This window comes from Rhinopithecus bieti, unplaced genomic scaffold, assembly GCF_001698545.2.
Source record: "Rhinopithecus bieti isolate Rb0 unplaced genomic scaffold, ASM169854v2 scaffold_789, whole genome shotgun sequence".
Taxonomy (NCBI): Eukaryota; Metazoa; Chordata; class Mammalia; order Primates; family Cercopithecidae; genus Rhinopithecus; species Rhinopithecus bieti.
The window spans coordinates 119,494-132,872 of record NW_016803200.1 but is presented as its reverse complement, the minus strand read 5'-3'; the positions used below and the strand labels follow the sequence as shown (position 1 = coordinate 132,872).

At 35.4% G+C, this 13,379-nt stretch overlaps 1 protein-coding gene across 3 annotated transcripts in view; it reads right to left on the bottom strand.

The window, feature by feature from the left end:
* Positions 1 to 2,228: 2,228 nt before the first annotated feature.
* CWF19L2 (CWF19 like cell cycle control factor 2) overlaps positions 2,229 to 13,379 on the bottom strand; it is a 125,724-nt gene continuing 114,573 nt past the window's right edge. For 2 of the 3 annotated variants that reach the window (XM_017868863.1, XM_017868873.1), the window contains exons 17-19: positions 10,721 to 10,801; positions 5,797 to 5,898; positions 2,237 to 2,925 (exon numbers count right to left, since the gene is read on the bottom strand). In XM_017868863.1, the coding sequence (XP_017724352.1) occupies positions 2,782 to 2,925; positions 5,797 to 5,898; positions 10,721 to 10,801 (327 nt within the window). In that variant the 3' untranslated portion in view covers positions 2,237 to 2,781. Of the gene's footprint in view, positions 2,926 to 5,796; positions 5,899 to 10,720; positions 10,802 to 13,379 lie in introns of all 3 variants that reach the window. The other variant, XM_017868856.1, reaches the window with a different exon arrangement.

Below are 13,379 nucleotides of genomic sequence, written 5' to 3'. Positions count from 1 at the left end.
CTAATGTATCCCTTACATGCAGAACAGTGACTGGCATATTAAAGACACTGAAGTATTTGTTGTAAGCCAACTTAAAAATGGTATTTCTAGATCACCTAGAAAGTGAGTGCAATGGATACAAAATAAGGTTTGAAAGTAGGCATTTCAAATTTAGAGGCTGAGGAGATGAAGAGGAACCAGCAAAGGAGACTGAGAGAATATAACTAGTAAGAAAAAAGAATAAATAAGAAACAGTGTTCTAGAATCAAAGTAAAGAAAGTGTTTCATAAAGGGGAAATGATCAAGTATGTCACGGATATGCTGATAGATAAAGATGAACACTGAGCATTAATTCTGGATTTGCTAGTGTGGAAAGTCACCGATGACCTTGATCTGAAGAGTTTAGCAGAATAATGAGGATGAAGTTCGACTTCATCCTCACTGCACTGAGAACAGAATTAGAATGGAGGAAGAGAAAACAGACTTTTAAAAAATGAGTTTCCTGTCAACTGCAGAAAGGGCTAGAGGGGAGATGCAATGCCAAGGTTTGCTGTTGATACATTATAAAAATATTTTTGCATGCTAATAAGAATAATCCTGCAAAGAAGAGAAAAAAATAATAATACAGAGAGAAGAGGTAATTTAGTTGTTGAGAAGGGATAAAATCCAGCACATAAATGAGTGTATTGGCCCTAGATACGAACAAAAAAAAATTTTATCTGGAATTAGGAAGAGAAAAAGTAGAGTTCATAGGTATACATGCAGGTATACTGACAAGACGTGCTACAAATTTCCTTCTATTTGCTTCTATTTTCGCAGTAAAATAGGAAGCATGGTCATAATCTCAGAATGAAGAGAGGGGAGATGTGAAATAGTCCTTTAGCACTGTACTCAAATATACTCGGCACATATCTCACTTGAGAACTTATCACTTTGTGCTGTAATTATTTATGTACATATTTCTTTTTCCACTACATTATAAAATAATTTAAGGTATAGGAAGTACTTTTCATTTTTGCATTACCAGCACATAACACAGTGCTCTACAAACAAATGTTTGTTAATTTGCTGATTGAATAAATTAGTGTTATTGATTCAAGATTTGGGAGCAAAGTCAAGAGTTCTAAAATAGCAATCAATAAAATACTGTCAAACATCTACTTGATATATATGCCTAAGTGTATGCTGCAAATATTCAAAAACTGAAAACATTAAACTTCAACTTATTTATGAAATTAAAAAAAAAACTACAGACAGAACACAAACATTTTGCTTTTTAACATATTAAGGAAGTAATGAGATGCTAACATAAAACGTAGAGACATGGATGAAGCTGGAAACCATCATTCTCAGCAAACTATCACAAGAACAGAAAACCAAACAACACATGTTCTCACTAATAAGGGGGAGTTGAACAAGGAGAACACATGGACACAGGGAGGGGAACATCACACACTGGGGCCCGTCAGGGGGTGGGGGGGCTAGGGGAGGGAGAGCATTAGGAGAAATACCTAATGTAGATGACGAGTTGATGGGTACAGCAAACGACCATGGCATGTGTACACCTATTTAACAAAACTGTACGTTCTGCACGTGTACCCCAGAACTTAAAATATAATTTAAAAAAGAGAAAAAACAATGTGTAGAGTTACAAGTTACACTGGAGTATATACCTCACACTGAATCTAGGTATTCAACATTTCATACAAAAAGGGTCAGCTTCCAAAAACCCGATAGCTGAAAAAAAAGTTACTACAACAATAATTTCCATTAAAAAAAAAAAAAGTAGGAGCACTCAAAACATAAAAACCCTATACTTACAAAAAATGACTATGGTGTGAGTTGAGAACAAATAAAAATTACATTCCTTGGATCAATAAGGGATAACAGAAAGTCCCATACTCTCATCCAGGCATTCACACCTGCAATCCCAGCACTTTGGGAAGCTGAAACAGGAGGATAGCTTGAGTTCAAGGCTACAGTGAGCTATGATTGGGCCACTACTCCAGCATGGGTGACAAAGCCAGACTCTGTCTCAATAAATAAAACAAAACAAAAGATAAATAAAACTCTCATTACTTAAGATTTTAAGACAATCAGTACAACTCAAAACCAATGATTTAGCTACAAATTTTAACTTTCATGCAAACCCCAAACAACCCTAAAATGTGTTATTTGAAAGAGTTACTTTTAGAAGCATCAAAATTCAAAGATACTATTTAAAATCCAGAAATAAAACAAATTTGAATCATACATATTTTCAGCATCATTTAATTCTTTAATACTTTGGGGACATTCCCTTTTCCTTTAACAAAAAGAATAGAAGTGATACTATATACCGCTAGTAGAAAATTAAGAGCTTTTCTATAAAATCCTATGAAATTAAAATTAAATCAAGTCTTATTTTTAAAAATGCAAACAAGTCAGATAATAGACTTAACGACCATGAAGCAGACCCACTTCCCTCTGAGCCAAGGATTTCCTATGCTTTCTAGATATCCCTTCAGAAAAGGCCTTCTCTAAATTAACTGAACAATTTGGAATACCAAGAAGTAGGTAGAGAGCAGGAACGTGAGCAGATCATCGAATATATGTTTTTACTCCACGGTGACTAAAATGAAGTCCATAGAAGCAGGTGAGGAAAAAAACAACACAATCTCCTGATGTGCAGCTGTCACAGACCCAGAGCAGTCTGCTGCTGTGACTCTCTGCCTGCAACCTGAGGGTCAGTTGCTTCATTAGATGCAGTGGAAATAAACCTGAACGGGATCTGAAGAGAAATTTTAAAATGGAAGGTACACCTCAACAGCTTTTACTTTTGGTGAAGTCATATGGCTTCCACCATTGAGCAAACTGCAGTGCTTTTTTCCTCTGATCCTCAAAGCTTTCTCGGATGCCTTTCCTCCAAAGTCTTGGTTCTATATCCAGCATCCCACCTATGATTTCCTTTTAAAGAAAGAGAAAAGCACAAACACAAGCATGTATAAATAATGAAAACATAAACTACTTCTGTTTATTCTGCTATAAAATATAACAAGTAGTTCTCCATGACAACGTTCAAGCATAAATACTAGTTGAAGTTAAAAAAATGTTTTCAATTAATTCTAACTATGCAAACCATGTGATTCTAAGAGTCCAAGACAGCCGCACCTCCTATCAAGCAATTTGTCCATTTTGTTGCTTATTAGCACATCTACTAGATGGTAACAAAGGGGAGGCAGAAAAAGTGAAATTAAACTAATTTGATCTCTATTAGAGGCTCCAGTAAACGATTTTGCAAAAATGTTAATCAACTTGCAGCAATTATTAACTTTATTGCTCAACTGCAGGTGAAACCCAGGCTAATGTTCTCTCTCTGCTGCCAAGTATATTTATAAATTAGTTTCTTCCACTATTAGCAGGAAATCTTTTTTTCAGGAAACAAAATCCTATTGTAATACTAGTCTAAGTAAACCTATTGATAGAATTAAAAATTATATATTACTTTCATTTAAAAAATCACATTCTCAAGTCCTATAATAAATGGCTTTTTGGTTATCTGTGTATTATTTTTGATTTCCTTCATGATCCTCTTCCTGTGCTGTTAGCTATAGAAATAAATCAAATTTAGTCATGTGAATATCCATGTACAGAAAGACATGGGGGAGACTCCTAATGCTTAAAATGCTTAGAGGGAGGGCAGTATGGTAACAAAGAAAAAAAAACACAAAAAACAAAACAACAACAACAAAAAAAAACAGACTAAGGATCAAATTCTGCATAGTCAGTCTAGCTCCACTGGACTGTGTGGTGAGATCCTGCACAAAGCACATAATCTTTCAGATGCAGGTTCTTCATCTTACTTGGGGACCTACTATGCAGAAGCAAATGGCATTTATGTTGTAGGGGATACAGAGATAACACATAGTTGTCTTCAGACAGAATAGAATCTGGAGCTGTGGTGGGAGCCGTAATAATCCAGCTATGCAACAGACTGTCTCATAAAGTAGAAGGTAAGTGTCAAAGCACACCATTTGGAGACTCAAAAACAAAACAAAACAAAAATCTATTTGTTGGATAGACCAAGAGATGCTTGATGGAAAAGGGAATCTATCATCAGGGAAGGGAAATAAAGGGGTCAACAGAGATAGTAGAAAAGAGAAATGGGGCAAATTTAGATTTAGTTCAAGAGCTTCTCAGCATTGGTCCAAATAAACAATGTAGTTTAAGAAAGCCTAGCTTATAAAAGTTTACCTAAAATTATCTATAAAAATACCAAGTTTTGTCTTACATGTACCATATAAGCTTGACTCTTGTTCTGTTATCAAAGCAGCTGTTAATGGAAAGACTACCCCCATAATCTCTTCTTAATCTCTGAACAAATCTCTGAACAAATGCTTCAGCAGCAGACTGCAGGGAGGTCTGGAGCCCACAGGCTATTTCTTAAAAAGCAAATTTTGAGGAAAATGGCTCAGTGACACAATGCTGACAGAGAAAATTTACTTTTAACTCCAAAACTGTATCATATAAACCAGAATGCATGAATAATATGTGAAGAGAAGGCAATCTCCCAGTTTAATATATACAACTTTTAAAAACTGGATATTTTACGTTCTTTTTTCTAGGACCAAGTTTTTTTGTTTTGTTTTGTTTTAATAAATCCAGCCATAGAGTTTCTAGCTATAAAGTTCTACTGAGTAACAACAGGATTTTTCAGAACAGTGGGAAAACATTTCCTTCTAGTTAAAAAAAAATTCTGAACACCTCTCATACAACTTCCTGTAATATGTTGCAACAGTTCAAAGATGCATGTTAACTTTGTTACGCTGGTTAAACCATTAAGATCAAGAGCATTAAAAAGTGTTGAATCAAACCTCTGGAGTTGAGATTCCTCTTGAGATATTTCTACCCATTGCAGAAGATGGTCCTCTGCAGGAGATGAAAGTGGGGAGCAGGGTGGAAAACAGGGAACCCCAAGCAGAGCTCATTAAGGCCTCTCTTTTTCAGAGGGCCTGACTATATAGGGATAAATATGAGTGGAAAGGCCTGATCTACACTAGATTAAAGGCTCACTTCTAAAACTATCATTGCCCAGATTACTTTTAACTGTTTCAGTTACTGCATTAACTTTATTCCACTTCCTGACAGTAAGTAATAAAATTCTGAGATACTTTGTATACTTTAATTTAAAGACTGTACACCACAGAATATAAGAAGGCATCTGTGGCAGTGGATCAAAAGATCTGTACGCTAATATCTGCCCAGAAACTATCAGCGTAAAATGAGTCATGTGTTCTTCTTGGACTACACCCTGCTTAATTATAAACGAAGACGAGAAAATTTGTTCTCTAGTTCAACCTTGACTATATGTACCCCTAGTTCTGTCACGTACAAGCGTATTACCCTGGGCAAGTTACCTAATCTCTCTGTAGCTCAGTTTCTTCATTTGTAAAGTGAAATTTACAATAATATCCACACAATAGGATTATTGTGAGCATTAAATGAATGCTTAGCTCAGTAGCTGGCACAGTGTAAGCCCTTAATAAGTTTTAGCAATTATCATCATTCTCAACACAAGCCTGGCTGCCTCCAAAAACAACCATTATAGTAATTGTTGACACTGTCAAGAAATGTTTGGTTCCAAAGTAACATTCCTGGCTCTGTTATATACATTCCGGGATATTTTTATTAATAGTTGCTAGGTATTCTCTCTCTAAAAACTAGGTGGAGCAGTACTCACCAACTTCTTTGTATACTGTGCCCAAAGTTTTATTTCCCTTCAAAAGAAAATGCTACCAAATTGCCAACTCTGGGATTTTATCAAATTTGTTAGCATACCTTTCCAAAGTAATGAGGGAATTTGTGCTGATCTTCAATGACATGGGCAAACCCTCCGTGAAGGCCAAAATCCACAGAGAAGTAAGGTAACCCTCTGGGTACCTAAATAAACAGACAAATCACAAATGGAATGTAGTATGAAACCAGAAAGTTATGTTTAATCCCTCCCTTCTTCTCTGGAAGGACAGTAATCTTAAGCATTCCTCAAGACGAAATGTATAAAACGAATTTCCAATTCTAGAGACATTTAAACAATGACCTAACTTTCCGAGTAAAATATCTCATTTTGGTAGCCTTTCAGCCACATAGTTCATCATTATCTATGAATTATAATCAAATCCAACTATTTTGCTGTCCTTGGGGAAAACCAAGGGGGAAAACTATACTTTTTAAAAATGCAAATGCAGAATAATTTCCCTTAGACTACACAAATAGAGAAGAAGTATATGCCTTCTTGTATTCTACTCACAATGCAGAACAGCAAGAGGGACCTGGCCACATACTTAGAGCTCTCCCTGAATCTTTACAGTTACATATTTATCAAAGATAAATTATACAAAAACAACCATAATTTTTTATAAGCTAGTGAAGTGGATACAGCAACACTTAGTTTACCAGTCTTATTTCAAAATATCTCCAGGATTAAATCCCTACTGTCTTTTTCTCTCTCTTCCTTATTCCTTCCTTCCCTCCCTCTCTCTTTCTCTCTCTATACATACACACACACACACACACACACACACACACACACACACACACATTTTAAACTATCTCATGACTAGGAAAAGCCATAAATTCTTGTTTTCTCTATGAAGTAAGTAAATTTCGTGTCCTGGCAAGTTTTGCTTCAAAGCCCAAACCTTGCCACTAGAATTATCCAAGTAGGTCAATTTATAGCAACATTTCTCCTCTCTAATCCCCTCCTATAGTCTGTACTTACTTATTTGAGCATTGAATCATATGGTCCTACTTAACTATACAAATTGCATATTGTGTCCTTTAAAAGGTACAACGTGGGAGGGCACAGTATGGTATAGTGGAAAGTGGTCACCTTAAAATCTAAGGCAACTAAAATTAGGGCTTATAAAGTTGTTCATGTTATTTAAAAAGCACAAGTAAAAATCTGTTCACGAAATAGTATATAACATTAAATACAGAGAAATGGGTTACCATTTGTGGCTTTAATTTTTCTATATTTCCACGTTTAAATATAATAATGATGTTATGACCTTGACTATTAGGAAAAAGTAAAATAAATGAGACAGACAAGGCTCCAATTGCAACTCTGATTCTTGTAAGTGTGTTATCCCAGACAAGTTAATTAACATCTCTGAGTCTCATGAAAAACATGAAGAAATGCCCTAGTCCCCAATTTGCCAAGAATATATTGCCTTAGGTGACAAAAGGGACTCTGCAGATACTATTAAGGATGTTGAAATGAGGGGATTTTCCTGGGTTTTCCAAATAGGCCCAATGTAATCATAAGGACACTAATAAGAGAGAGAGAGGAAGGTCAGAGTCAGAGAAAGATGGAAGATACTACACTCTTGGCTTTGAAGAGGAAGGAAGGGGCCATAAGCCATGGAATATATGTGGCTTCTAAGAGCTAGAAAAGGCAAATGAAAGGATTCTTTCTAGAGCCTCCAGAAGGAATGCAGGCCTGCTGACACCTTGATTTTAGCCCAAAGAAACCCACTTTGCACTTGCGATCACCAGATTTTTAAGATAAATCTGTGGTGTTTTAGGCCAATATGTTTGTAGTAATTTCTTACAGCAGCAATAGGAAACCAATATACATGCCAAGGCTCAACAACCTATGGCATATATGCCAAGATGGCACAATGAACACACTACTACTTTCACACAAAAGGCAACTGCTGCCACAAGGTTCTCTATTCTCTCCCTGCAGGCTGCAAAAGGTACAACCTGCTGCTTGCTAGAAGAGTTGTTAGCAGGCATTGCAAAGGCTCTAGTATCAAAGTGTATGTACATTTAGCACTTTTTTCTGCACTGGCCAGTCAAAGGAAATGCATTTGGAACTCTGGCATCACTCTTTAAAGGCACTGACAGAATTAAAGCAAAACTTTTATTTATGGTAGAAAATACAAGTATTTGGATTTTCACTTTTATTTCAGATGTTACTCCTGACTTCTTATAAGTATCCTTGAGTTTGAAGGCCTCTGGTAAACCCACATTTTCGTGAGAAGTGTCCTTGTTTACAACATCAATTTCTAAATGTTGGATGTTTTTTCTATTGCTATAGTTATCACAAAATTAAACTTAAAATACCATTTTTTAAAGTTCAGAAAGAATTCTCATGCAATCTCACTAAAACAGCCTTGTGAAAAATGACTGCTTTCCTTGACAGTTACTTATTATCATGCAATTCCTCTGCATTGAACACTCAGATCTGTTTTTCCTGTTTATTTCCATGAACTTCACATTACACTGAAAAGAAAGCAAATGGGCCAGAGAAAATGAACAAAATGGGTGGATAAAGAGAAGCTTACCTTCATACAGCAAAGAAAACATAAATTTGTAAAATCAGAAAGGATTACATATACATGAATCTCTATTATAAGCCAAGAATTTACACAGTGAAAAAAAACCACCCCACCCTCAAGGATGCAGGCAAAATATTTCATGAAATTATTAAGGTCATAAAGTTTTCAAAAAAAGTACAATAAGTTTCTTTCAGAAGTAATAATAATGTTAAAATAACTCAGTATTGTTCACTTCATGTTCAAACATATTTTATTAATTTTGAAAAGATAATGGAAAGTTTATTAACTAAAAAGTGACCTCCTTTGGAATAATTCTTATATACTCTTCTCATTCTCACTTCCATCCACATAATTATAAAATCTTAAAGCTAAAGGGGGCTGGGCACAGTGGCTCACACCTGTATTCCCGGCACTTTGGAGGGGGAGGCGGGCAGATCACGAGGTCAGGAATTCGAGATCAGCCTGACCAACATGGTGAAACCCCATCTCTACGAAAAATACAGAAATTAGCTGGGCGTGGTGGCGCACACCTGACTCCCAGATACTCAGGAGGCAGAGGCAAGAGAATCGCTTGAACCCAGGAGGTGGAGTGATCATCACTGGGTGACACAGTGAGACTCCGTCTAAAAAAAAAATGGTAAAAGGGATCTCAAGAGATCATCTGGTTCATCCTTCATTGACAGTGACCCTCAGCTAGTCTCAGATATAATACTAAGTGATACCTTAATAAAGGCAATTGCTGCTATCTTTGAAATGCTTTAAATTTGAATATACAACTGCCATTTTTACAGGATCTGTGTTTCCTATGTTTCATAATGTTAAGATAAAATATTAAGACCTCCTGGCTACTTAATACAGGCACTCATTGAGCTTTTAAAAAAGAAACAATTAATAAGTTACTAGATAGTTCACCAGTAAGAAAATGTATATACAATATAGAAAATGAGGACTAATACATCAAATTTTTTCTCCTTTGAAATATTTTCAACTGTCATTAAAATTGTGTTGTGAAAGAATACTTAACAGCAAGAGAAATTATAACATGAGAAGTGAAAAACCTAGCACAAAAGATGTATGTACATTAAATGCCTTTTTCTATAGGCACATAAAGGAGGGAAGTAAACAGTACATTTAGAGTTTCTGTTTTGTTCTGCGTTGTTTTTTAATATGTTGTCTAGCCCAATTCACCAGCAGAGAAGAGAAAATGATTGTAGACAATGTTTTACCTCTAAAATAAAACTATGTATCTTGAATAATGTAATAAAATGGAATCTTTTGACTGGAATATAATAAGTGTAATAAGGAATCCTATTAGTTATGTGACATGTAACAGGAGTCTGGCTTTCCAAAAGAAGAAATGGGGGAGAAGTATTCCAGAGACACCTATCAGAATAGGGACTGGCAAACCTTTTCTGAAAAGGACCACATAATAAAATATTTTAGGCTTTGCGGGTCATACGTTCTTTGCAGGGACTACTCAAATCTGCCCTTGTACCATGAAAGCAGCCATAAGCAATACATAAGCAAATGGGTGTGGTTGTGTTCCAATAAAAGTGCATTTACACAAACAGGCAGAAGACTGGGTTTAGAGTGCAGGGCTTGAGTTGCCAACCCCAGGAGTAGACTATAAGCTCCATCAAGTCTGGAATCTTTCTGTTTTGTTCCACCATGTACCAAAAGCATCTTGAACAGTGCCTGGTAAATATTAGGCACACAAAAAATATTTGTAGAATAAACTACTTTTTGAATAGAAAAACAAAAGGAACCACACTTCTATTAAATCTCTATTCCATTTAATTTGTATTTCTAGAAAAGAGAAAAAATCATTACCAGACATGCTCAACTTATGTGTAACTTATACATAAAAGTTGATCTACAAATAAAGATTAAACTATGAGGTATGATTAGGCAAGTCTCCAAAAGAACCCACAATCTAACTCAGCTACTATTTTATAGTTTCATAGGAACATAATAGTGAACCTTTGTATAAGAAAAAGAAAATGAGTTCCAAATTTAAAATGGAACCTCTAGGAAAATTTTTCTCTCAGTATAATTGCAGAACACTATATTCCAAGAAGGCCCTTCTCATCACTTGTCCCACAGGGGCTAGAAAGCTCACCACAGGAGTTTTCAATGGCAGATTCTAATAGCTGCCATAGCCAATTACAGGGACTACAGTGGCAGAAGGCCAAAGGAATGTTTCAGGAAGAAACATTCATGTGAACAAATAAAAACCCCCTACAAACAAATAAGCATTTTCTAGACCAGGTAGGATAAAAATAACTTCTTCATTTGTGGAATTAGTAATTTTGCCTTCAGTCACTCAACCAAATGGTCCCTTTCTCAACTAAGACATGGAAATTAATAAACATCCTGAGCACTAGGGTGATTTCTTTTACCAGGAAAAAAATGATACTTACAGACTTTCTGATATCTTTGGAAGAGAGATCTATCAACTTCTTATTCATGGACCACTCTTCATCAGATTCCATTATGGCTTTCTAAGAAATATCCATTTGTTAAGTGAAAAAAGAACATGTAAGTAAATAAAAAGAGACAGTGTATAACAAGTAATATAACAAATTAATTATGGGGTATATTATACATAGTAGGCCATTACTCTGAACTGATTAAGGCTTTAATTTTAGATATTTAAAATACAAACTTCTTAAATTTTTAAAATCCTACCGTTAGCCAAAGATAATACTCTTTTACTCATTAACTGTTGTACTAATGAGCTCAACTTTACATGACAATCCTTAATAAGACCAATCAATTTAATATGAAACATAATTTGTGATCATAAATTTCAATCTATAGCACTACATTCATAGAGATTACTAAATAAATTCATTTAGTTTTACTGCCCTTCTTCCAAAAGGCAACAGAGTACTTTACATGCTTTCTGGCAACCAAGGACTTGAACTATTTCTGCTCATATAATGAAGAAGTAAAATTACAGGAACAAATGTGCTCTAGAAAATAAAGCCAATTTTTTAAAAGTGCAGGAAGCATAAGTCTATTTCAAACAGATAGCAACTTAACTTTGATTGTATGCAACTCAACGCTTTTATTTACCCCTCACACATTTTAAGTTTTTAATGTCAGAATTTATATAACTATAATTTGTCAATTTGTAATTTAAAAAACAAGAATTTTTTTAAATGCAGGGAGAAAATACATCTACATGGAATAAGACTTCCTATGCTAAGCAATGTAACTACTATTTATGGTAAATAAATACTTAAGAGAAAGAAAAGCCAGAGTGATAAATATAAAATAACTTCATGTTTTTACAGTACTGTTATTAACAAAGCAAATGTTAAAGATAAAATAACACTCAAATAAGTTCAATTTAAATAGAACAGATACAGTGTTATTCCCTATTTAAAAGGTACCAGTTGCTTGGCTTGACACTGTAATATATAGCACATTCAATATAAAAGCATCTTCAATGATCACATAAAAGGTTTAGTGTAGGCCAGGTGTGGTGGCTCACGCCTGTAATGCCAGCACTTTGGGAGGCTGAGGCAGGCAGATCACAAGATCAAGAGATCGAGACCATCCTGGCCAACATGGTGAAACCGCATCTCTGCTAAAAATACAAAAATTAGTTAGGCGTAGTGGCGCATGCCTATAGTCCCAGCTACTCAGGAGACTGAGGCAGGAGACTCGCTTGAACCCGGGAGGCAGAAGTTGCAGTGAGCAAAGATCAGGCCACTGCACTCCATCCTGGAGACACAGCAAGACTCTGTCTCAAAAAAAAAAAAAAAAAAGGTTTAGTGTAGTAAAGTGATACACCATTCTAAGAGATGACATTTCTGTCATCCCATATGAGCAAAAGTGGCTGCTCTATGTTAGGTCACATTCCTCAAATGATTCTAGTCACAATCATCTAGGACTCTACTGAGGAAGTACAAAATTAAGCACTCTGAAAAAAAAAGTATAATAATCTCTTTTCAACCAAGTTTGGTCAACACAGGACTGGCATGGGTCTTTGGGATTATCTGGCTTATTCTCTTATACCTTAATAGCACAATTCTTCACATCAAATAATCAGGTTGTCTTTAAAGATTTCTAGAAAGAAAGTAGAATTTTACCAATTCATAAATCTTAACAGATTTTATAATTCTTTTTCTTGGAACTTACAGTTCATATTAATAAATTTTATCATTCCATGCTGTCTAAACATTTTATATGCAATCTTCTTAAACCAGCTCACAAAACACTACTTTCCTTTATCTTTGGACATGTTACTATTTCATATTTGGTTCTACATTCACACATCTATATTAGTCTATAAATTATAATATATTCAGGTCAGAATCAAACACATGCTATTTTATAAAAGCTCTCTGAATACGGTAAATGACACTTCGTTGGTTATGAACTCTAGCCATTATCGTATGTCCACAATTGCATATCATGGTTAGAAATTTTCCTTTTGGCCAGGTGCGGTGGCTCAAGCCTGTAATCCCAGCACTTTGGGAGGCCGAGACGGGCGGATCATGAGGTCAGGAGATCGAGACCACCCTGGCTAATACGGTGAAACCCTGTATCTACTAAAAAATACAAAAAAGTAGTCGGGCGAAGTGGCGGGCGCCTGTAGTCCCAGCTACTCGGGAGGCTGAGGCAGGAGAATGGCGTAAACCCGGGAGGCGGAGCTTGCAGTGAGCTGAGATCCGGCCACTGCACTCCAGCCTGGGCGACAGAGCGAGACTCCGTCTCAAAAAAAAAGAAATTTTCCTTTTTACAAATAGCATACTAAATACTAAAACAGCAATAACTTGCCTCAGCAATTATAATGTGTACTATTTGTTGTTATCTTTGGCTCTAGTGTATTTCAGTAATTAGTTTTCTAGAGTTGTGACTATAATTTTGACTTGAAAGTACTTCAAAGTAAAATAATGATTTCATCTGAGAAACAGGAAATTATTATAAGTTACCATTTGATAGTATATTCATACGCCTAAATAAGCATGCTTTTAAAAAGGTCAAAATCAAAAATTTCTTCTGAGAGAAATTTACACAGCAGAGTATTTTGTGCTTCCATTTCTTTCTTTCTTTTTTTTTTTTTTT